Below are 26,998 nucleotides of genomic sequence, written 5' to 3'. Positions count from 1 at the left end.
AACATTAATTAACAGCAAGCATTTTATGCCTCAGTCTCAGTACATTCTGACAATAAGAATAAGAGGTCATGGAAAAGGGCATAGAAAGTGACAGTGCCTTGAGCGGACAGACAGAAAAGCACATTGTCAGCCTGGATGCCTTATGTAACTTGGCACCATCCTCCCCACAAAGTGAAAAATCAATGGCCAGCGGAAGACCAAAACACCAAAAAACTGTTTGTGTGAGAGAGAGATAGAGGAAGAGCAACAAAGACAGAAAGAAACAACAGAAAGAAAGGGCACACTGTTCCTGAAACAGGATGAAAGAGTCTTTCAAAAATGACGTGAACCATCATAATGACACAAATATTCCAATTATTATTATTCAGTTTCAGCAATATTTATACAGATTTTAGACTAAGCACATACAATTATTTTGTTAAATTGGTTTGACAACTGGCTAATTGTATACAATGTTTCTTTTTTTCCTTTTATTCCAATCTTGCAAAAAAATCAGCTAAATTCTCCCAGATAATCAGTTATAAAGTAAAATGATTTATCATTTTAAAATTTATATTCTCCACAGACCTTTCAGGTTCTCTGGCTCTATATCCTCCTCTGAAGCTTTTCAGATACAGACAGATTAATGGATGGTAATATACCAGAGTGTATGTACGTGTGAAACGAGGGCTCAACGTTGGGTTATGACAAAAGGACATCCGAAGGTTGACGTTGATATTTTTGTGCAACCCAGCAGACGGCCGGAGGCAAACACAGCAAGTCTGATCCATCTTCCTGTCTATCTAATATTTGTATCTCTAACCTCTGCATCTGCCAATCTGTCTTCATCAGGTGTGTTAACACACACACATGAACAAAACTAAAGATGCAGTGCATCTGCTGGAGATTTTGCGGATCGCTTCTTTCAATTAATCAACATCTTAAACAGAATACATACATGACAAGCTAAATCTGAAACAAACACAAAAGAAGATAGCTTTTACTAGCAGCCTTTGACATTTGTAGTACTAGTTTTCCTACACTTCCAGTACTAGTTTTCAAAAGGTTTGGAACCACTTAAGGCTAAGTAAATGGTAAGTAAATTTGAATGTAACCTATCCATTTAAGCATCACTTCAGCAAACTAGTATGTTTTTTGAAGATTCATGTTACATGGAAAACTGGAATAATGCCTGATAAAGAAAAAAATGCATTATAATAATCATAACATTTTACCATATCTTCCTACTTTATTTTGATCAAATAAGTCCAGCTTCAGTGATTATAAGACACTTATTTAAAAAATCATTACAAAATTGTTACAACCTTAAGTCTTGAATGGCAATGGATGCCCAGCTCTGCCACACTAAGACAGAAAACAACTGTTGATGCATAGAGACACCAGTTGCGATCCAATACCTGGATATCTAGAGATCCATCATCCACTGAATAGGTCCCAAACACACACCAGCACATTAAGCAGCTTATCTTACCTACCATTACAAACACCTTTGGGCTGAATGTGACCAGAAGAAGTCGCATTCCCCTTTTCTGAAGACTCTTGCATTAACAGTATCCTGCCAGAACTTTGTGGCACACCAACAGGCTGTTCTTTCTCAGTAGCAGGGGCTGATGGGATACTCATAGACGGCAGAATACTTTGCTTGTCCTCTACGGTGAAGTATTTAACGATCTGTGGTGGTGACGGCACATCCTTGCCTGGATATTTATCAGGCAGCTGGAGGCTAGCGGGTACTGTCAGGTGGGTACTGCCTGACATTGTGCGCTGTACCACCCTGTTTTGTTGCAAGGGGGGTGATATGGGTGGGGGTGTCTCCTCTTTGCCCTCTACTGCACCCTCTACGTAGCTGTCATTCACCACACCGATCACGCAATAATTCGGCGCGGGGCCTGTTTGCAAGGTGCCACGGGGTGCATCCCAATCTGAAGATGTCAAGATAGCACTCCGCGGTGTAGGTCCCGATGTCACCCCATTGGGGGAAATGGCTTTCCCTGGAGACAAGGGTGATGGAGAGGACGAGAGGCTTGTGGGGCTTTCTGCTGTACTGCCTAAATTCTTTCCACCCCTGCTGCCCGGGTGAATGTTTACCCGAAGGTCTGCCTCCTGGCTGATGACTGTCGACTTGGTGGAAAGGTCCTGCTTGTCGTCCTCTACCAGTCTGGAGGATTGCAGACTGCCTGGTTGCCCCTGCTGCCAGTTCCAGCCCTGGGCAGCTGTTGATGATGCCAAGCCTGGCATTGAGGGTGGCACCGAGCACAGATCTCTGCACTGTGAGCGCTGGGATGACATCCTCACACAGTCCTTGTCTCTCTGGATAGATTTGTTCTGTATCAAGGTGTCTGTCCGTCAGTTAACGGCATTGATTTAGATGAGTTTGTCTAGAGCGCCAGTCTCTAAACCTCCCTCAACACAGAGGCTGAGATGACTCTGCGTCTCTCCAAATCCCCCTCCTCTCTCTCTCTCTCTCTTTCTCTTTCTCTCTCACCCTAATTCTGTCTGTACATTCCTTCCAAGTCTATGATCACGTGACTGCAAGTGCTGCATCCTTATTGGACGTTACGCACTGAAAACGCTTGCTTTTAGCATCCGGCGTGTTTATAAATACCCCTTTCTATCTCTCTTTCTCTCACTCACACATTGTCTGGTTTGGCGCTCAGAATGTTCTAGCAGACAAGAGCGTGCACCTTTACCCTTAGCCCCGGTGATGGAAGACGTCATCATAGCCTGGTCCTCAGGTGCTGTGTCCCTCACTGAACACAATAACATCGGTATCAATCACGTTTAATCAGATATCAGCTTATTGGATCTCTGGACCAGCATATTGATGGAGGTGTGAGCTCTGTTGTTTACTGTGCCTTTAACACTCTAGACAGTATGAGGCAGATTTGCTAACAGCTTGTGTCAGCGTAAGCCCTCTTTTGTTATTCTAAAACTACAGTCAGGATTTATTAGCAGTTATTTTTGTGGCTGACCCTACAGCATATGTGTTTGGAGGAGTTTTTCTTTCTGCGGTAAAATGTATGGGGTGAGAGTATTTGAATTGATCATGTTTGTGGTAATTGTGTAATGTTTTTTCGCTCCAGGGTTTCTACAGGTTTCAAGTCAAGTCAAATTTAAGACTTTTTAAGACCTTTTTAGGACCATCAAGAATGACATTTTAAACTTATATAGGGTTAAATGTTAAGTAATTTGTAATTTTTTGGCCACATATGATAAATAATGTGTCCAATCAAGCAGACCCTAGTTGTACACATGCTTTTTTTTAACTTAAAAAAAGCTTTTTCGCTTTTGCCTTATAGCAATTGTATGTAAAGAATTATAATGTTGTGTAAATGTATTTATTCAACTTCCATTTTATATCAAGCCTCCCTTGGACAGGTGTTAAGAATTATTTAAAATAAGTTAAAACCCTTAAACATATCATTGGGTTTGTCCAGTGTAATTGTGAAGTCCATGTCAAATAAACAATAAATAAAATAATATCAGTTATAAATAAAGTTTTGCTAAAGGTTTAATTGAGATATATTGTTGGTGATTGGATGCGTGTTGGATTGATTGGGTAGCGTTACATAAACGGAAAAGGAAAATTAAGACTTGTTTAAAATGATTTAAGACCTACAAGACAATATTTCAGTGACTTTAAGACTTTTTAAGGCCTAAAAATTTTTTTTTTTTTTAAATAAGACATTTTAAGACTTTTTAAGACCCTGCGGACACCCTGGGCCCTATCAAACACCTGGCGCAAAAAGGCGCTAAAAACTGGTCTGAAGTGCAGCGCAAAGCGAGTTAGTTGTGTGCCTTAAACGCTAACACTTAATACATGCAGCAATACGCAAATATTTTAACAAATTAAAAAGAATTAAATAATAAAATGTTACAAAAAATATTACTTTCTACATAAATATAAAATCCACTGCCTCCATGCTTTCATCTCGGGGGGCTTTTTTCAGTTTATTCATGACAATTTGCTTTTGTATTATATTATTATTATAAGCATTATTATTTATTATATGCATATTTATATTTGTTTTATCAAAAACTAGTTTGTTTTTGTCCATCTGTCGGGTATCGGAGGTGTATGCATCACCATATGGGGCATAAGAATAGGACGTGTGTTTAGATATAACTCAGTTTTTTGACCACACTTCTTTATATAATTTAGAAATCGTTTTGAAACAAATCTTTGCGCTTGACAAACAAAAATAATTATGTAGGATAATTGATGCATAAAATACTGTTTCCTTATCCACAAAAGAGAGAAAGAGAAAAAGAAAGTAAAGAGGCCGAATGGAGGAGGCTCGTTCTTTATCCTCAAGCTGCAGATTAATTTTTTGTTGTTGATGTCAAATGGCAACATAGTAAGATGGCAGACATGTCCATAGCCTTAAAAAGTTTTTTTTTTTATCTATGAGAAAAGCTCCCCCATTACTAAGACAAGACAGCAAGGTCACTCATTCATTCATTTTACTTTGACTTAGTGCCTTATTTATCTGTCATTAAGCAATAATTGTAACTATCACAATGCAAAAAAAAAGGACCACAAACAATTCAGTTAAACATTACAGACAACATTACAGAGTGCTATACAAGCCTATGACCTTTATGTTTTCGGTTGCCAGATGTCAAGAGTTTAAATTGCCCCATCAGAGATGATTTTTTAAATTACATTGGTTAAAATCATGTACAAATGGTAAAATAACAGAATAGATCTAATCTATGCTTACTTGCAATAGATACACCTGATTTATGATTTTTGTGGCTGCATAAGGGCAGGACACCATCAAAACAAAATTTTACTCTCAAACAAGTGAATCAGACATCAGAGACTTGTACAACTTTTTCCCCTCCAAAGAAGTATTGAAGTATTTTTACAATGAAAATACAATGAAGTATTTTTTATAAACACACCTGTTTATCATCTCAAGCAAGAGATCATTAAAATTAAGTTGAGTTATATAAATCACTTCTGCACATCTGTCACATCTGCATTATTCAGCACTTTACAGCATGTACAGTATGTGCACAGAAATAGCACATGCATCCAAACCTCTATATTAAGTAGCCAACCAGACCAGTAAATTACAAGCATCCTAACATGAAAAATGTAAGCAGCAAAATCTGTGGTTTTCAAATGACATAAGAGAAACCACAAAACCAGAAAACCTGTATTAAATACTACTTTTCTGGCTCCCATTGCATCCGCCCTTCCAGACCTGAGTAGAGGCGTATGATGCCATGATTCATGTGGAGTCTGATTGGCTCCGACATCTTAATTACGCACTTACTCCAATGCATCAGCTGCAGTGACAGATATAAAAGGAGTCTTTTCTCTCTGTCTGTCTCATTGCTATAATGGGCTTGATATTTGTGAATGGATTTTGTTATGAAGACATGTGCCATGTTTTACTGTTTACATTCCCCTTAAACAACCCTGTTTAATGTATTGTGATACTTTCGTATTTCTGCATGTTCATTTCTTAGTTAATGTTGAGTAATTTATTAAAATTAAAAGAAACTATTTTGTTCAATAAATAATGAAGTTGTAAAAGAGCTATTTCCCAGCAAACAATTTTGTGTTTAATAGACATATAATAGACATCTAAATGTAAACAGCTTGGCTTAAACAAGGCTAAACTTGGGCTGTTTTGGCCTATTCTTAGACGTCTATTAGATTTTACAAGCTTATCCTTTTTTTAGCCAAGACGACTATATTTAGACGTCTATTAGACATCTTTTAGATATCTTTTAAACACAAAAATGCTTGCTGGGTAGTCACTGTTGATGTTAGTTATTACGTTAACTTATGTTTACTTTGAACATGACATTATTGTAATGTGTTGTACTTCAACAATCATTATGTAATTTCATTGGTTTGGAACTTTTGCTTACTCTTAACATTTATGTACAATAGAAAACCCATTACAATAAGGTCTCATTAGTAAATGTTATTTAATGCAATAACTTACATCAACATTGATCAATAGCTAAATTTTTACAGAATTTACTGTATGTGAGTGTTAGTAAATGTTAGTGTGTATTCTGATATACAAATTTGATATTATCATAAGTCCATAATGCACCACACTGTAAAACCCAACAGTCAAGTTTATGAAATGAAATGAGTCTAATTAACGTAAAATTGACAGTTATTTCTACTCATTTGAAAAGAGTTTTGAACTCAGTGTTGAAGGTAATGAGTTAATTAAATACTTAATTACTTCAACTTAAATGGAGTAAGTTCACAGTACGCATATAGATTCGTTTTTGAACTCAAATGGTTTGTAGCTATCGGTTTCCTCAAATGGTTTGATTTGCCTTAACTCATTGGGTTTTACAGTACTCATTTGGTTTGAGTCCTCATCATTTATTGGTTTTACTGTGCTCAAATTGTTTTTTGTCCTCAAATTGATTAAGTTCAAGCTACTCATTAGGATTAGTTTTTGAACTTAAATGGTTTATTGCAATCGGTTTCCTCAAATGGTTTGAGTTACCTTAACTTATTGGGTTTTACAGTGCATGAATTAATATTAAGTAGACATTAAATGGCCCTGCTGTATATGCTTAAATGTAAGTATATTCTATTCTATTCTATTCTATTCTATTCTATTCTATTCTATTCTATTCTATTATATTATATTATCATTCATTCATTTTCTTTTTGGCTTAGTCCCTTTATTAACCAGGGGTCGTCACAGCAGAATGAACCACCAACTTGTCCAGCATGTTTTACGCAGCAGATGCCCTTCCAGCTGCAATCCATCACTGGGACAATTTAGCTTACTCAACCAATTCACCTATACTGCATGTCTTTGGACTGTGGGGGAAACCGGAGCACCTGGATGAAACCCTTGTGAACACAGAGAGAACATGCAAACTCCACACAGAAATGCCAACTGACCCAGCCGAGGCTCGAACCAGCGACCTTCTTGCTGTGAGGCGATTGTGCTACCCACTGTGCCACCGTGCTGCCTTTATTAATCAGGGGTTGTCACAGCCGAATGAACCACCAACTTACCCAGCATATGTTTTACACAATGGATGCCCTTCCAGCTGCAACCCAGTACTGGGAAATATCCATACACACTCATACACGATGGACAATTTAGCTTACCCAATTCACCTATACCGCATGTCTTTGGACTGTGGGGAAAACTGGAGCACCCAAAGGAAACCCACGCGAACACGGGGAGAACATACACACCCAGCCAGGGTTGCATATATTATATTACATTACATTACATTACATTACATTACATTATATTATATTATATTACATTATTGAATTATTAATTTGACCATCTTTTCACCATGATGACTAAAAACGCAAAATCAATTTTATGCTGGTATCCACCTCCATATTCATCAATCATTAAAAATAGCACATTGTTCTCTTCAGTAATGAGAACACAACATTAGTAAGGCATTTAACACATTCGGCGTGGGGTGGATCATGCACGCTGTTTGAGTAATGGGGAAGCTATGTCACAGAGTTGCTATTTTGGGAACATATCCTACAGTTACACCCTGGCAGGTCCTATTCCCTGCATCACCAAGGAAACCGCCTCCCATATCCATGGCAACAGTCTCCCCCGTCAGTGCAGCTGCTGATCTGAGGGAGAGGAAGTGGAAGCACAAGGGCAAGAAAGGACGGAGTAAAGGGAGGGAATCAAGGGGTGAGAAGGGCATCTCCTATTTCTGATAGAGGACCAAGTGTTGGAGCATCAATTTTGCACTAAATAACTGTCTCACAAAAATATGCTGAAATGAAGAATGCCAGTGATTAATCAATTATCACTAAATTTTCAATAATGTTTTAACATCAACACACATTATTCCTGGGCGATTAAGCATGGGCACCATTAATGTGCATAGCTCTGAGGTGTGTGTGTGTGTGATTATGCACAACACATGTACAGCAGATAAGAGGGAAGAATGAACAATGCATGTAAGAGTTTAGTAAACACTCTCTGGTATGCTTAGAAAAGAACCAGGCATCAGTTTACCATCCATGTTGTTGTGTACAAGGGTGTTTCACTGGGGCACAGGACCCCCTTCCTCTTCTTACATTTATTTCTTTCTTTCCCCTTTGTTTTGAGTGAGCACTTGGTATTTCTAACTGACATTTTACTTAATCATAACTAGGGCCAGACAGAATCTGTGGATATTTTTTGCTATTTCTGTACAGATTTATGTGGAATGTTTTTTGGGAGTATCATAACTTAAAACTTAATATATTAAACAAAAAAACTTTTTAAATTTAAGAAAATAGCTTTTTAACTTTTATTTACTGTTTACAATGCAAATTCAATTAGATCCACTTATTTGGTAAACAAAGCAAGTCTCACATATAATCATATTGATCATTTGAACATTTTCATATTAGTCATTAATAATTCTGAAATTAATTTCAAAACTGAATAAATAAAACATTTACGCACATTTACACAAGTAAGTAAATAGACTCAATGATGGGTTAAACATCTGTGGAAATCTGTGGATTTCTGTGCGTGCAGATTCCGTGTGGGCCTAATCATCAGTTAAACAAACAGATTTGTGCGAAGGTGGTTTTCTCCGGTCATGCATCAGTTAGTTTTTCATTAAACTACAGTACATTGCTTTCACAAGTTTTAATTTGGTTGTACACAGAGAATAACACCTAAATTCTGGTATTACCACTCTTAATTAGTACTCTGACATATTGTGTAAAGTAAATAGTAACTCAAAGCTTACTGGGGCACAGCAGAATTTTACTAGCGCATGTGCCCCAGTAAATGGGGTCTAGCGAGACTCTATGATGAAGCGATGAAGTAGGTTAATAACTAAATGGCATAAGCCTTAAACATGTGATGGACTTTCGTGAGTAAATGGCTTTTTCACGATCTTCCGAAAATATCACACTTTCAGACTATACTTACTTACTTCCAGGGCTGTTTATATCGAAGTTGATATTTAGTCGCATCATGTTGGTGTTTCGTAACATCTCATTTTTACAAGATGGGTCGCTAGCCCAACGCTCAACCCCCAACCAGTAGGACACTTACAGACTATAACAGGAACAAAAGATATTGTTGCGTTGGCAGGTGTGTTTGTCTGTGTGTGTTTGTCTCTCTCTCTCCCTCTCTTTCCACCTGCAGGCCCTGCCTTAGCTACGCGGTTAGCCAGGGCGTCCTTTAAAAAGGGAACAATGGGCGTGGGGCGGGAAAGCGAGTTTTGTTGGCGTGTTGTTAGAGTTTGTTGTGATAAAGTTATTCCTGTTGCTGAGATGTTTTCGTTGATTGTGTTTTACCGTGCTGTTGTACTAGTTTTAACTTTGTGTTGTATACCCATCCGTGTTCCCCCTTCCTATTATTTAGTTTTGGTTTGTGTGTTTGTTGATTGTTAATATTGTAAATATACACACGGTAAGAGGCACTAGGGGTTGGACGCCACTTTTCTTTTTGTAAATATTTTCACCTGTTTTTGTTCTTAGTTAGGGAGATAGGTGTAGATTTTGTGATATTATTTGCAATAGTTGATATAAATTAATTTCATTTATGTGTCCAGGCATTTGTGTGTTGCATTCAAGGTTGTTTACCCAGATTTGTATGCAGTCTTACTATCTTTATACTGGCCTCCCTGGTAGGTGCTGTTATGCTATTGGCTAGAATGACCCAAAGGGGAACCTGGAGCTTCAGAGAAGAAATAAAAAAAATACTAAAGCATATCTGTCAATCCTCCTGTTTTTCCTGGGATTCCCTGCATTTTACAATTCTATCCTGCTATCATGCCAGAAAGGTATTTTCCCATATTTTTAATCTGTCTGTGAAGGGTGGCAATAAACATTAAAGGGCCAATCCTCCCTTTACGCAAACTATACCATCAAACCACCAGGGGTCTTGCTCTTATGAACTGTTCTATGCTTTCATTTTATTTACGCATGAAAACACTTTGAAATAAATATATAAACGCCGGGCTTCCCTTCCTTTACATTACAGGTGCCGTTGTCCCCCCTATACAATCCTTAAAACAGTCAAAACAGTTCATGCAGCGGTGCGTGACTGTCAGATAATAAATAGACGCTGTTTCCCAAACGGATTCTGTACGTGCAATTGTGGACACTCTGTACGTGCAAAAGTGGACACTCTGGGTTTTGGGTGCTTGTTTGAACAGACAAAGCCTATACACATAATAATATCTATACATGTCGACTGGGTGGGTTTTCTATTAAACACAACAAATTTTTGTCTTAAATGAGCATAAGAAGTTAGGGAAGCAGATTGAATGCTCTCATTATGTGGGCATTTTTAAAGTGACACCTCTATTATCAAATGTAATCAAATAAAAAATATAAATAAGAGGTTGGGGTCTCTCTGATTTTTATATCTCAATGTTGACAGGTATGTACTAAAGGTGGGAGGAGAGTAGGGGTTGCGATTTAATTTGTCACGGTTAATTAATCGTAAAGGCTTCTTAACAACACGATTCTGCATGGAACAAAACTGCTGCAACTAAAAGTTATGCCAACTGCACTAGTTTAAAATTTCCAAGCTTGTACACTTTACACATGCACTGGATTAAAAACGTATTTTAACTATGACTAAGACTATTAACTAAGGGCCCTTCATTTATCCCATCTTTTGCATGCACACCTTCGTTGTTTACAATGGAGGTGCGTGGCTTGCCCGCATATTGCCCGCAAGCTCACCTAGTTGAAAAAATGGCGTGAGCGCACCACAAGTTCATGACAAGAACTGACCGATCAGCTTCATACTTTGTATGGAATATACACATTTCTACTCCAAAGAGAAAAAAAATATATAAAATAAAAATACCAAACAATTCTGTAATATAGTTGATCAAAAGTGCCTTTCAGACAGCGGTTCAGCAGCCTTTGACAAAATTTGTTCTATTTAAAAGGGAAATACTTAGCTAATATGTAGCTTAGATTTACATTAGAAAAATACTCATTTTTATTTGTTTTTATTTATTTATTTATTTATTCATCATTTTGTCATATATTTTTAGTGTAAAATTGCAGCCAAAAACTTTTTTCACCTCTTTTTAAGTCTAAAGAGAAATTAACTATTGTTTGTTTGTAATATTATTAGTGCTATATTGTTTGGTTACTGAGCAGCAATAAACAACACTTTAAAATATTATATAAGTTAATTTTAAATATAATATAAGTTTTCATGTGATTTTCTAAACTAGTTGTATTTTGATAGTAATGAATACATAATAATCGTGATAACTGTGAAAACGTGATTATTCCTCAGACTATAATCGTACAACCAAAATCCATAATCGCTGTATCCCTGGAGGAGAGTCAAGCCGGATAAATGACAATAGCGAATAAGAGTCCAAATATCTTTAGAGGTTTTCAGTCATTTATAGTGTTAGTTGAAATTTGGCAAAAACCAACAATATTGCATATCACTTATTTTCCCAGTATCATACAGCCCTACTATTTGCTAACACATGCACAAGTGTTCATCTAACCCAAACACTTGACCTGATTTGCTATACAGGTTACTGCATTTAATCTTTAAATGGTTTTATTGAATATCAATTGATCATTCTTTCAACAATCCTTCTAGCCTTTCAAAAACATTTTTTGAGGGTGAGGATGCTTGTGTTTTGAGTGTCATTTGCTGTTATCCCGGTGACAATGTGTAACTGAAGTAGACATCTTGCAATATTAAAGTTAACGATCAATTGGTCAATAATTTAAAGGATGAGCAATCAATGGAATTTGTGAAAACTGACATTTCTCATTGTATTGTATTTGAAAAAATTGTAAAAGACCCAACAGGAAATGGCACTGCATGCAAAGGCATTCCATCAAATGTTGATTGATTTTAGCTTAATGAATAAACCAGCCGAAAAGCAGAGAATGATCCTCGTTGCATCATTCACAACGTCATTTGGGATCTCTGTGTTAGCTTTTAATCCAAAGCTACCGCCCAGTACTCAATATCCTTCAATATCCCTGGCGGAGTGCATCCCCTCTCAAACGCCTCTGAACACACCCTAATCGCTTGCTATAAAAAGAACAACTCTATAAGTCTTATATAATGGCGAACGACTCTGCCATCAATTTTACATGAGCTGCTGCAGGACGATGGGAGAGATAGAAGGAGACGTGTGTGACTGTGAGAGAGAGAGATCAAAGCACAAAAATACTACAGGGAGTATGAATTCTACCTATAAATATTGCAGACTAAAAATAACTTTGTTCTAACTACTGTTGATTTAATTAGGTAAATGGAAATTTAGTTTCACAACAAGCTACGAGTGAAAAACCTTTCTGAGAAGACCTGAAGGGGTGAAAGCCCTGAACTAAAACTACACAAAAGCAATCCGAGTCTTAAAATCTTGACATTTTAAAATTCATTCCAACATAATGGATTGTAATTTCAACTAGCTGTATTGAACTGAATGTAGCTTTTAGCGCTAGTTCTACCAGGAATACCTAATGTCACGTCACTCATCACAATCAGTTCCAACCAATAGCCACAAGACACAAGGAATATATAAGCTGTCCGTTCATTTCATTGCAGATACTGATGTAGATGTTCACCCGCCATCCTCCTCACCACCACCAGGTTGGCCCTGTAAAGGGGGTAGGCTCCGCCCCTGGCTTCATCCTCGGCAGTCATAGCTGGATCTAAAGGCTTCCAATTTAAGCTACGGATGGGGTTCACTACGGCCAATTCACCCAGAGGAAACCCACACAAACATGGGGAGAACATGCAAACACCACACAGAATTGCCAACAAGCCCAGCCAGTTAATTGGGACTCGAACCAGTGACCTTCTTGCTGTGAAGCAACAGTGCCAACCACTGAGCCGATACTGATAATGCTAATAAAACCATATAAAGGTTTAGACAAGAAATCATTATACATTGTGGCCTTTACTGAAAGAAATCCATTTTAACTATGGCTTTCTGTTCTTAGTTGTCTTGAGTTTTTGGTTTCCAATACAAATGCACCTATAAAAAACAGGGGCAGATGCCAATGATCCATACATAAAGATGAATGTATTGGCCACAGATAAATGGCTGATTTGAATTGACTAAAGCCAATTTAGAGATCAACATAATGTACAGTATGAATTCACAAAAAAAACAAAAAAAATAGCAGCATCTAAATTTACTAATATCATGTACAAATGACAAATGAGCTAACACAATTATTCATTAGGCGGTGATATATTGACCATCCCAAGGTCATTCTGAAAACATACCGCTATATACATTTCTGGAGAGCGCCAAACACATCCTAGGAGCTACGCTTTTTTGCAGTTTTTGTTTTCGTGAATCCAAAAAAGGCCACTGTGTACGCTTTTTAAGATCTAAAATTTCTTTCGCAAGTGCCATTTGTGCCTGCTGTTCTCACGTAAATCCACCAGAGATCGCCATCGACTGACTGAATGACTAACTGACTGACTGACCCACCCTTCTCCTTTCCTAAACCCAACCAATAGTGTTTTTAAAAGGACTGATTGACCTGCCCACCCACTTCCCTAATCTCAAAAAAAGCCCTCACTTAATTTTTACCACATTTTCAGATTTTACCACATTCTCACCCTGTTATTTACATGTTTATTTTGTTTTTTTGCTTCTGTTTTTGTCTTATCTGCTTTCTCTTGACCGGACTCTTTGCCTCTTAAGTCCGCCGACATACATGGCAAGCTAACAGGACAAACTGGTAACAGTGGGAAAAGCGCTCAGCTGATAATTCCAAAAAGGAACGGCGTCATACCGCCCCATAGTGTTCATTTTAAAGACGAAATGCAGCCATACATACTTCTGGCAACATAATTCATGATCTTCAGTAATGTATATAGAGCTATGTTTTCAGAATGAGCCTATGTTGCATATTGACCATCCCTGCTTTTCATATTTCTCTAGAACACCTCAAATTATAAAGTTCATAATGTGTGAATACATTAAACCAATAGGACTGTACACACACAATGAAATTTTCTTACCTGGATGATGTCCAGTATTATTCAGTGATGAACATAGTGATGAACATGAAAATAAAAATAAGACAAAAATGGACACCATTAACACACATTCAACTTGGGTTTTCTACTAAAAAATGAAAGTTCATGGGTATTAGAGCTAAATGTAGTTAACAGTTTCAAAGGCTACATGTAGCAGGTGAATTGGCAGACAGACCTCTTAATCTCATAAACACTAGATTGACAGTGTTGAACAAGACAGACTAAAGCAGAACAGTCATAGAGCATAAGATGGCAAGGAGTGACATACAGAAAGCTGTTCACCCACAAAATGATTAGCAAATGTAAAATTCCACAAAGACAGTTGGCTAGTTGACACACACCTACAAGACATGTGCAGTTTTGAGAGATGCTCTGACCAAGAGAAATTGTACTGAAATCCAGGGGATGGTAAACCAAAAATTAACAGTTAGTCGATTGCTGGTTGCGATGCACAGCGATCAGTGTGTTATGACTGCATTGAAATGTTAAACATCTTTATTATAAGAATGGATTACATGCAGCAAAATTCCAAGCTATAGAGGACTGACACAAAGACAGAAAGAAAGAAAGAAAGAAAGAAAGAGATAAAGAAAGAAAGAAAGAAAGAAAGAAAGAAAGAAAGAAAGAAAAAAGAAAGAAAGAAAGAAAAACATGGAGTACTTAGTATCTCGCTATAGTATTTTCTGCTACAGAGATAGCTAAGCAGAGGAGGGCCCACTTCATCGAGCCATGCATTATGTAAATGATCTCCATATAGTCTTCATTTTCACCAACCTTCCAGTAGGGGGGGCTGTGCCAGCGGAGACTCCTGCTTCTCTGTGCGTGATGGGACGAAAGGTGTGGCCTCAGGGTTTAAGCTTGCTGCAGTGCTGGGGGAAGAGTGACTAAAAGCTGGTGCACTATGAGGCGCAGGGACTTCTGTGCCAATGGACAGTGGGCTGGGGGCCAGACAGGAAGTGGTCAATGGGTAAGTGGGGTGAGGGATGGGGGTTTTCACAGGGGTACTCTGGGATGGGGGGCTTGCATCTGGGGTTTGAGCCTGGAGCACAGAGTCAAGGAACATTACGGACTGAGTTGGACTGAGGGTTGACTTCTGGTTGGGGTCAGATAGGTAAGCAGAGTTTAATGGTAACTGATCAGAAGGGTGAATACCAGGCAACCCTAGGTTAGGCTTACTCATATCTTCTTTAGGTGAATTATCTTTATCCAACATAGCCGTGTTAATCTTGAGAGATGAATCATCTACGGGATTCGAAGTAGAGTCAAGGTAAAAGGAGGAGTTGTTTGCCTGCCCTGTTGGTTGGGGTCTGCATGCTTGGGTGTTTGTGAGGTGCAGAGGGTCAGGTGTGAGTGAGGGTATAGCACTTTCCTGATGTATGCTAGCACTGGATTGGGGCTTTGACACAGCCAAATTAGGGTCACTAAAGTCCATCTCCATTACAGTTGGAGGAGCACTCCACTCCTCTGGAAGCTTCTTCCTGCTCTTACTCTTCTTGGCCTTGATGCGTCCTCCCCCTCTCTCTAGGAACTCACTCTCCCAAATCTCTTCATCGTTACAGGGAGGAGAGGGGCAGCCATGGTTTGAGCTTTCCGAAGGTGTCTCTTCAGAGTCAGGGGAACCAAGACTGTCCAGAAGATCATACATTTCTTCCCTGTTCTTGCGTTTCTTCTTTTTTCGCTTCTGCTGCTTCCCGCTTTCTTCCTCAATAGACTTCTCCTCTCCGGATGCTGCATCTTGACTCTGGGAGCCCAAGGCATCAGTGTGACTCTGTTCTGCCTTGCTGGATGCATGGAACTGCTCCGTAGAGAGCATTTCCTCACCTCTCCAAGGGCTTCCCCAAACTTCTTTGTGTACAGAGAGGAAGAGGAAGTGTCACTGACTACCATACAAATCATCGGACAAAAAAGCTAAACTCATTACAACTAATAAGCGTCCAAAAGCACATTAAATCAACTACTTATCAATCACTGATCACTTGCATCACACATATGATGCATTTCACCAGGAGATGATATGAAATCACACAAGATTCACTATTCACAATGAATAGAGTCATTGAGTGCATAGTCCTAAACTTAGAAGTGAGTTTGAATTAGGGATGAGTTCCCTTTGTAAATTTCCTATAGGGTATTTCTGAGAGTAAGATTACTTGAGGAGACCTTCATATTTTGTTCTTAAGCTGAATATCATGTTACTCTTCACATAGAAACTGCTGATAATCAAGTGCTGGGGTGGGAAATCTTGGTCCTGAAGAGTCACAGTCCTTCAGAGTTGTGAACTAGACTTAATAAAAATTAACTTGCCTATAATGTTCTAGTAACCCTGGGACCTTTATTAGCTTGTGCAGGTGTGTTTGATTATGTTTGGACTTTAACTCTGCAGGACTGTGTATCTACACGACAGTACTTGCCTACCCCTGAACTTGCATTTAGTAAAATAGGGCAACATTCTGGGAATTAGGAAACATATCCAGTCCTCGTCTGTTTTTATTTTTCAAATACTAAAAATTGCAAAAACAAACAATGTGATTTTCATCATAACTTGCCAGGGTGTAGAGACTTGTGAAGAACCATGGCTTCTGTATGATCATCAGACAAACTGTAAAGTTTGCAAGGGCTTATGACCTCCTGAGCACTTGCACTCTGTAGAGCTCTTGCTCGTTGCTAGTAAAAATTACAATGACAACAAACATGCTTATATATGCTTGACAAATTATTATGAATTTAAGATTTGTAACCTAGCTTTAAAATTTAAGTTTGAGGTAAGATTGCTTGTATTTTAATCAACCCACACTCATTCTGAAAACATACCGCTATAAAACGTTCCAGGAGCTATGTTTTTTTGCAGTTTTTGTTTTCGCGAATCCACCAGAGGCCGCTGTGGATGCTTTTTGAGATCTCTAATTTCTCTCGCGAGTGTCATTCGTGCCTGCTGTTCTCTCTTAAATCCACCAGAGGCTGCTGTCGACTGACTGTTTGTCTGACTGAATGACTGACTGATTGACGGATCGACTGACCTACCCTCACCCTCCCCCTTCCCTAAACCCAACCAAAAGTATTTTAAAAACCACTTCCCTAAACCAAACGACTAAATTTAAAAAACAATTCAGAAAAAGAAAAGCCCTCGTCTGAATTTTACCACGTTTTACCACATTTTCACCCTAATATTTGCCTGTATATTTTATTTTTTGACTTCCATTTTTGTCTTACCCACTTTCTGGAATCGTTCATAACCAGACTCGAACCCCGTCATTGTGGTCATTTAGGTACATAGTGAGCTAACTGGAACAAAGATAAGTGGGCAGCTTCTAAGCACGAAAAGGAACGGTGTCATACCGCCCTGTAGCATTAATTAAAAAAATGAAATGTAGCCATACGTACTTCTAGATACATAATTCACGATCTACAGAAATATATATAGTACTACGTTTTCAGAATGAGCCTATGTTGATTTTAAGTTGTAGATTAAAGAAAACCCAATGGAAATTCCCCATTGGTGAATTTGGCAAAAATGGCTAAATTCTCATACATCTGTATGTTACATCTTGTTAAAGCCATATCCCTGTTTTTTCCTAAACAGGTACTTATTGTAAGATAACAATATAGGGTATAATGTTTAAACTTTCTGCACAAAGCAGTTAAATGTGTGTGATAGTTTCAACAGTGGTTGAGAGAGAATGTGCTGAGACTATGATGTGCTCACTTGAGAGCACATCAAGTTAAAGTGCAAATGGGCAAATGTACTCATGGAGAAATAACAGGCAGGGAAGTCACAGACAGACTGACTCAAAAGAAAAGCAACAAAGAAGAGTCACATGACATGGAATACCAGTACAAATCTCAGCACTGAGGACAAATACAGTAAATGTCACTGAAATGATCCAAAATCAACAACAAGACAGACACTGAACACAAGATGGTTGACGACATCAAAATACATCACATTTAAGGAAAAACAAAACCTACTGCTAATTATATTTGGGCCATGTTATGACTCTAGTCCAGCCATCAACACATGGCAATGTTAAGTAAAGTAATATCTAGACCCAAATAAATTAAAATGTTCTGCTCCTACATATTCAGTTCTTCATTGATCAAATGGTTATAACCAGTTACTTGGAGGAAGTGCCAGTAGAAGCAACATCTATATTTTAGATATGAGGTCTAAAATGTGAAATGGCTTTCTAAACTGGCTCTGAGCCAGAAGACACATTTCTCCTCCAGTTTCTTGGCCATCGTGCTCATAAAGAAGCCTCAGGATAAATGTTTAAAATGCCTTAATGCACACTTGAAGATTAAGATGGCCAGTCTAATGTGTTAATATGACCAACTAACTGTGAATGATGACTTATTGCTTAAAAATAACAAATGCTATTTCCAGGTTTATGGTAAGCATCACATGACATTTAATACCACAGTTGCTATCTTCACATCTGAGGTAACTTGAAGACCATGATAGGTGTAAAGCAATTATGTTATGGAAAACTATCGACGAGGCATTCATGCCTTGACCAGACGAAGTGGAATGACATGATAGACGTTCTATGGTATAATAAACATTCAGCATCTTAATATGTGTGTTTAAAGTCTGTCTTACCTTTTCTAGACTGCAGTGAGATGCCTTAAGTGGTGATAACTTTACCTGCAGAATTTTCCTGGCTGTTACGAGGACTCATTTCACTCGGATTAGTGGTTATCTGCGATGGTTTGAGTGGTTCATTGGCAAACAAGGGTGAGGTCTTCTGAGGTTCACCCATGCTGGGGGGTTTGGAACTCTGGAAAGGGGCCATGCCAACATTCATATTCATGCCAATGTTCATTCCAGGCTGAGAGAACCCTGAAGGAAAGAGCAGCAGAGCGATACTGCATTAAAACTTTACGAAGCCTGAGGAAGTGAACTGATTCGAACCCGCCCATGATCTGAAGTCAATAAGCTCAAATATAGCAGCAGTTACCCAGAAAAGAGTCCATGCTGTTATCCTTCTGATTTCCCAATTGGACTGGCATTCCAATCATTGAAGCTGGTCCTGAAAATAGAAAAAAAGTAGAGTAATGTCTGGAACATGAATGGATGATTGATGGAATGTTTCATTTAATACGAAAATGATCCCACCTGACTGAAAGTCATTCTTATAGACATACTGCCCAGGTGGGCTGGGACGAATCTCTCCCTGAGGGTCATGACGTAGACCTCCAGTCTGGCTTGCAGACATGAACCCAGACCCTGAGAACAGAGAAAATACACATACTGATTCATTGTGTGTGTAAAGGCATAGATCTAAATCTAACTATCTATCTAAATCTATCTATCTGCAAACTTTCCAAACATCTAGATCTCCATCCAATCAATAAGATAAATATTACAATCCATGTTAAACCATTACAATCTACACTCAATGACCACTATATTAGGTACACCTTACTAGTACTGGGTTGGACCCCCTTTTGCCTTCAGAACTGCCATAATCCTTTGTAGCATAGATTCAACAAGGTACTGGAAATATTCCATTGGAATATTTTGGTCCATTTTGACATGATAGCATCATGCAGTTTATGACATCCTGCTGGAAGTAGCCATCATACACTGTGGTCATAAAGGCATGGACATGGTCAGCAACAGTACTCAAGTAAGCTGTTGCTTTTCTATCAGCTCGAACCAGTCTGGCCATTCTCCTCTGACATCAACAACGCATTTGCACCCACAGAATTGCCCGTCACTGGATATTTTCTTTTTAGGGACCATTCTCTGTAAACCCTAGAGATGGTTGTGCATGAAAATCCCTGTAGATCAGCAGTTCCTGAAATACTCAGACCAGCCCATCTGGCATCAAGAATCAGGCCACATTTAAAGTCACTTAAATCCCCTTTCTTCCACTTCTCAGTTTTAACTGCAGCAGATTGTCTTGACCATGTCTACATGCCTAAATGCATTGAGTTGCTGCCATGTGATTGGCTTCTTATAAATTTGCGTTAATGAGCAGTTGGACAGGTGAACCTAGTAAAGTGGGTGGTGAGTGTACGTAAAAACATTACTAAAAACATTGGAAATGTGTGATAGGTTTGAAGGTATGGTTCTTCTAAAAATAAACATTTGCTGTATAGTTATTTACCCACAAGTCATCCAAAACATAAGTCACTTTTTTTAAAGTAGAGCTGAAACCGTTGAATTTGGTGAATATTAAAATGCAACTTCATGAGCAAGAAAACATTTGCAAACTAAACAAAATCATTACACATTTCTCTGACCTATAAAGGAAAATGCAGCCTGTGCATTTAAAAACGAAACCTTATTCATATAATTATTAGATTTAATCCAAAGCTTCATTTCTATTTTTATTGGAGAGGGAGAACTTTTGTGTTGTATTGTTCATAAAAGGTAATAATGTTGTAAATAATGTTCAGTTCGGCAAGACTGATCGTTTCAGTTCTTAAGACATCATCAGAAGCCACAGGCAGGGGCGTGGCAACCAGGGCGGGGGGGTGGTGGTTGGGGGTGGACGGGGGGATCCGTCCCCCTCACTTTTAGAGACAGACCATTTAGAAACAGGTGATAAATAATTATATGAACATATGATCTTATACAGCCATCCCCCCCCACTTTTAAAAATATCCGCTACGCCCCTGGCCACAGGTATACATTTTTGTTGGACCTATGTATGTTTTGTTACATAAACAAATCCATCTATGTATCACTAATAGTCATGGCTTGGGCTAAAATCTTCTTAATTGTTCTACTGAAGAAAAAGTCATCTACATCTTGGATGGTCTGAAGAAGCAGCAATGAAATTTTGTTTTGTTTTTGTTTTTGAGTTAAAAAAAAATCACAACAATCACCTTAGATAGGCCCTTCTGTAGAAAACTCTCTGTTAGTAATGTTAGTGATTTAGTGGCATTTATTAAGTCTTATAAACAAGCACTTTTCACCAAAATCTGATTGTGTGTTTAGTTTAAATATGTCTCCGGTCAAAGGCACTGGGGAGGGGCATCCCTGAAAATAAGCCTGTCCCCATCCATTCTAATATGTCGATGTTCTGAGAAGGGCAAATGTGGATGAGTGATGCTGAAACGATGGGACAGGCTGGGACTGCAGGCCTGTTTACCGTAGTTACACAACCAGCTGAGGCTGCTCTACGTTCCCTAGGCAAAGCACTCTGTCAGCATCAAGACTGACTGACACGAGGAGCCAGCACTGAACCAGCATAAGCACAGATACCAGGGCTGGATTAATGATCGCGCTCCCACAGGGCTGGGCTGCACCAGCACCATGCAATTATCCTCTTTGTGGACCGGTGTCCATGTCACTGTGAGTCATGCTGTGTCTGCTATATTGGCAAGGATGCAACGGGATTCTGTCCACCAGGCCTTTGTGTTGCATGTTGATAAGGTAAAGAGGGCTCGACCCCAATAAGTCTTCAAGGTGATCTGTGCGTTTATGATTTAGGCAGCATGCTTTCAATTCTCCTTATATTTAAAAATGCTGATGGTGTGTTAAACTAAATCCAAGCAGTGCAACAGCCTTGCAAAGAGAAGCATATAAACCTGAAAACAAGCTACAGTTAAAAGCCCCCAAAAAGTGGAAGAGGAACTAAAAATAGCCACATTCGTCTCAGACATGAGGCTCTTGAGGTGCAAAGACTGCCAGGTCATGCTGTGGTAGAGAGCCTCATTTTTGCAGTAAAAGGGGGGAGCAGCAGACGTCCCTTTCAGCACAGAATCCATTACATAACGTCATAAACCAGTGCTGTACTGTGAGTACCGACAGCACAGACAAAGAACCAGACATCTCTATAACACACAATATGGATACAAAAGCAGCATGAAAATGTTACAGCACAAATCTGAAGCATTTTCATTTTATTATATTGCCTATTTGTCAAAATGCATCCAACATATGGTACTTTTACATAAATACTGTTGCAACTAATAGTCACATTGTACAATTAGTTAATGTTAGTCAATGTATTTACTAACATTAAATAAGAATGAACAATACTTCTTCAGCATCTATTATAACATTTACTAAAGTGTTATCAAAATCCAAAATTGTTCTAGAAACAGTTCACCCAAAACTGGAAATCCTGTCATCATTTATTTACCTTTCACTTGTTCAAAACCTGTTTATTTTTTCTTTCTTCTGTTGAACACAAAAGTAGATACTTTGTAGAAAGCTGTAAACAACCATTGGCTTCAATAGTATTTGTATTTTCAGGTGTTCAGCTTTCTTCAAAATACCTTCTTTAGTGTTTAACAGAAGTAAGTAACTCATAAAGGTTTGGAACTAATTCAAGGTGAGTAAATACACTGTAAAAAACGATTGTGCCAATTAGTTAAGATAACTTAATATTTTGAGTTAAGTTAGCTTATCTGGATTGAATGTGTTGACATAACTTATTTTTAAAGTTTTACTTGGCTGAACATTTTATAATTAAAAAAGGAGTCAGCTGAACTCACATATATTAGTCAGCTTAACTTTTAAAAAAATCTGAGCTTTAAATAGTACAAATATGTGCAAATGAAAACGAATACATTTTTAATGAAATAAATTCACTTTAAAACTGTATTTATATGCGTTTGACTGAATTAAAATTTGATTGTGCTGTAAAAAAGGCTTAAGTGGGTTCACAAAATTTGAGTGGGTTTGGGATCAGTTTGGATGTTTTTAACATACAAGTGTGTAACTGCTCGTCATTAGTTTTTAGCTGTTTTTTTGTGCGTTTGGAGTGTTTTGGACCATTTGGGCTGAAAACATTCAAGTGTATCTGCCAACACTGTTGGCCATTTTCTCATTGTAATGTTGTGATGTGTGTTTGTCTGAGGTTCTTATCAGATACTTGCTTCTTTGGTGAAATTTGTATTTGCAGACTACAAAAAATTGTTAACTAATAACAATTGACTTTATTTTCAATAAATGATGGTAACAAAGATGAATAAACATTGTTACTATATTGTTCATTGCTTGTTCATGTTAGTAAATTCACCACCTATAATGAAACCTTATTCTAAAGTGTTACCAAACTAATCAATTATCAACAAAACAAGACATTTTAAAGATTTGGATTCCATATGTATGGACAAAAGTGCAAGCCAAGTTAAACCATCTGTTCTCCGCCTACTTACACATGATCATTATGGGATGTGCAGTGAGAAAGAGAATAAAAATCAAGGTGTTCATACTTTGCTGCGTTGTACCAAAATACAGGGTGCGAATTACAGGGGGGTTTAGGGGGGACAGACCCACCTAATTAACACTTGATCCCCCTCTGAAGGACGTCAACACAAGATGTATGGGGGGTCTAATGTGATGTGTATTTATAAGGGACATTAATCGTGTATGGCCATACACCCAAAGTGCTTCACAATTATGAGGGTGGGGGATGTTGGGGGAGGGGGTTTGGTCTCTCAACACCACCACCAGTGTGCAGCATCCACTTAAATGAATGTGACGGCAGCCACAGGACAACAGTGCCAGTGCACTTACCCCACATCAGCTATAGGTGGAGTGACAGGGCTAATTCAGTGGATGGGGATGTTTGGTAGGCCATGATGGAGAAAATTTGGCCAGGACACCGGAGTTTCACCCCTACTCTTTACGAGAAGTGCCATGGGATTTTTAATGACCACAGAGAGTCAGGACCTCGGTTTAACGTCCCATCCAAAAGAAAGGTTTGCGCCAAAACCATAGACTGTAAAATATATGGACGGAGTATCCGTGACGTCACCCATAGGTTTCTGAAGAGCGCAAAAGAAGCCACAAGTAGGCGCGGCCAACCGTCGCCATTTTGTTCGCGCGTCATCGCACCCACGGCGGGATACCAAACAAGGCCAAAGAGGCGGAGAGTGGGCGGAGCTACAGACACCTGCTGGCACTTTGCTTAGACCTGACAGACAGACTTTACTTTGGGAGAAACGCTTGATACTTTATTACCTGCGACTCGTTTGTGTTCTGACCACATGTGCTTGGCTGTACACTATATCAATAAAGTGTTTAGACTTTCAAAAACACTGTAGTAATACATTGAGCCACTAAACATTGTTCTTATGACGTTTTTCTACAGGAGGAAAACGCGAATTACTTCCAAACACTTCAGATATAGTGTGTGTTAGTAAATGCAAGACTATTGATCAAATCCAGCACAACACTGTATGACAATGCTTCAGATGACTGTTCTAGAGCCTACAGCTAATCAATCTGTCAGATTCTGGAGTGCTTTACGGGTCTAAAGAAAAATATTAATGATAAATGATCTTAAATAAAACAAATACATTTATAGAGATGGTATACAAGTATATAACTTTACTCACATGGGAAAAGGAGGCCACGTGAACGGTTTGTGAGCACAATTAAGTGCACACAGCATCCCATATCATCTGATAATTGTAAGAAATAAGTCCAAAAGGCAGCTGACTGTGTAAAGCCACATAAAACAACACAAAAATACGATGAATATGCCGAGATCAGTGGCTAATCTGCCGGATTCAGCTGAGGTGAAGTGACGGCGACCAGCGAGACCTAGCTGTCACTCAAGTGGTCACGCCCTTAATTATGCAAACTTAAAATAACCTAATATAAAGGAAATGGATGAGTTATAAAAAAATTCACCCCCCTCACAGTTGTCATGGAGGGTAATAATAGCTATATGAACCAAAATCGTTCTTTGTACCAGGCTGTAAACACCTTTTTTTCTGCTGTAAAGTTGGCCATTCTAACAGAGGGCTCAATTGCACTTTGCTCTATTATGGAGCCAGGACTAGCGGAATTTTGATGAATTGCAGTTTCTGTTACTTCCGTATTGGCCTCCCGAGAGAGAGCGGGAGGTTGCCGCTTGGCATGTTTCTTGTAAAATAGGCATTTGTACTGTGGGTGTCCATAAAACTAGATGCATACTTTGTATTTTATTATGCACTTGCTTACACATGGAAGGTAAACTGTAAAAAACAATATGTATGCAGTTTTTCATGGTCTTCCCTTAATGGGTTTAATATCTCAAATTTCATTGAGAACCACTCAATATCCCTGAAAATTACACTGAAAACGTAATAACAATGTTTTCCAGTGATAGGTTGCAGCTGGAAGGGCATCCGCTGCGTAAAACATATGCTGGATAAGTAGGCGGTTCATTCTGCTGTGGCGACCCCTGATTAATAAAGGGACTATCTGAAAATAAAATAAATTAATGAATTAATTAAATATAGGGCGACATGGTGGCGCAGTGGTTAGCGATGTCACCTAACAGCAAGAAGGTCGCTGGTTCAAGTGGCAAACCCTGATTAATAAAGGGACTAAGCCGAAAAGAAAATGAATGAATTAAATATATAAATTGGCTTCACTGAGGCATATTACAGAACATAATTGAAAAACATATCCCCCTTAATTGTCAATGTATAATTCGCACCCTGCCAATATACACAGATTTTGAATGAACTTTTAGTTCCACATCCTTTTATTTGCTTGCTTTCCCACTCTTAAGATTCATTTACTCAACAGAACATCACACTGCATGATCACACAACAGTGACAGATTGTAAATTTTGCGAGGGGGCGGGGCCAAGAGCCGTGGGATTTGAGGCCAGTGTGCACCACAGGTGTTTCTCATTATTCACTTATGCGCCGGCCTCATTCCGTACCCATGGCTCTCAGCCCCGCCCCCTCACCACAGTAACAAAGTAAGAGAGAAGGATCTTTATCTGGCCTCTCATCCACAATCAACAATGATCCAGATACATTGATTCAAGCTTACAATAAATAGTCTGATTTTGCCCTACAACCTTATCTTCGTTTTGGAAGAATCCCCACTTCCACCCCATCTCCTCCTTTTCCTCCCTTTACCAGGAGGAGCTCTCGAAACCTACCTGATCTCAGACCCCCTTATATGCTTATTGACCAGGCAGGAGCCCTGGGCTCAATTATCTCCGAGCTCAGGGTTCTCTTAAAACTCTAAAACCTATTGAAAATGACATTTATTTAACATTATAAAGCCAATCCTTAAAAGATAAATAAATAAATAAATAAATAAATATATAAATACAAATAAATAAAAAGAATGGTAATGTGTGTAAATTATTATATCACTGACATTTGATAGTCATGTTATGCAGCATGACGACAGTTAAAAACTATACAAACCCATTATTTCCTACAGTAGAATACAGATGTCCTGATTTCTGCTCTGAAATGACCTTCTTTTCAAACTGCTGAATTTTACATGCGTAAGATATGAGTCTTGTAAATAATGCTAGAAATTGAACAAAATCTAATTATTTCTTCATGTATGACAATTTCATAATATTAAAAAAGACATTAATGAAAATACATGATAATGGACTGCAAGTGTAATCTTATTATAGCCGCACAGCCTGTAATAGCCAGCATAGTTATTGATTAATCATCTTTACTTGTACTTTGTTCTTTGGAAATGAGCCTCCAAGCGCTTGTCAACAGACAAATTTCCATTTCCATAAATCTTTATTACTTTGTCAATAAACAGGTTTATTATATCACACGGCCATTTCAGTGGAAAAAAATAGTATGTCAGGAAAAATATATTCCTAGCCTACTAGTTACTAATGTTTTATGAGTACTGACAACTTGCTTTCTCACTGAAATTTCAGCTCTAGCAAGTCCAACAATGATCTGATGAGACACTAGAAACACAAGCTTGCAATATATGCTATAACTGTGAGATGCTACAGAGTGTTAATCGTTGCAGTGTCATGAAGTAAATGGATGTTTTTCTCTCTTAATGGAAGTAGAAATTTAATCTAACTTATATGGATCTCTGGACTCCAGCTATTAAAATTGTCTGTCACATCTGCTGTGGACAGATCTGCTGAAATCAGCATCCATATGCGCTGCACACATACTGTTTACATGCTGCTCTTGTTGAGAGTGCATCCTGCTGTATTGGTGTCTAAGCATTCTGTCAAGCACAAGCCCAATATCATAAAGTAAAGGTCAACATTTCTGCATCATCTCCTGTGTGTGACAAATGTAGGATAAACACAAATAG

General features: G+C 38.4%; 1 protein-coding gene across 4 annotated transcripts in view; it reads right to left on the bottom strand.

Annotated features, from left to right (window-relative positions):
• map4l (microtubule associated protein 4 like) overlaps positions 1-26,998 on the bottom strand; it is a 74,402-nt gene that overhangs the window by 20,468 nt on the left and 26,936 nt on the right. For 2 of the 4 annotated variants that reach the window (XM_056475498.1, XM_056475515.1), the window contains exons 3-6: positions 19,105-19,215; positions 18,947-19,018; positions 18,634-18,828; positions 14,766-15,836 (exon numbers count right to left, since the gene is read on the bottom strand). In XM_056475498.1, the coding sequence (XP_056331473.1) occupies positions 14,766-15,836; positions 18,634-18,828; positions 18,947-19,018; positions 19,105-19,215 (1,449 nt within the window). The remainder of the gene's footprint in view (positions 1-14,765; positions 15,837-18,633; positions 18,829-18,946; positions 19,019-19,104; positions 19,216-26,998) is intronic. The other 2 variants (XM_056475506.1, XM_056475523.1) reach the window with 2 other exon arrangements.

This window comes from Danio aesculapii, chromosome 2, assembly GCF_903798145.1.
Source record: "Danio aesculapii chromosome 2, fDanAes4.1, whole genome shotgun sequence".
NCBI classification, from domain to species: Eukaryota; Metazoa; Chordata; class Actinopteri; order Cypriniformes; family Danionidae; genus Danio; species Danio aesculapii.
This window is presented reverse-complemented; position numbering and strand designations above follow the sequence as displayed.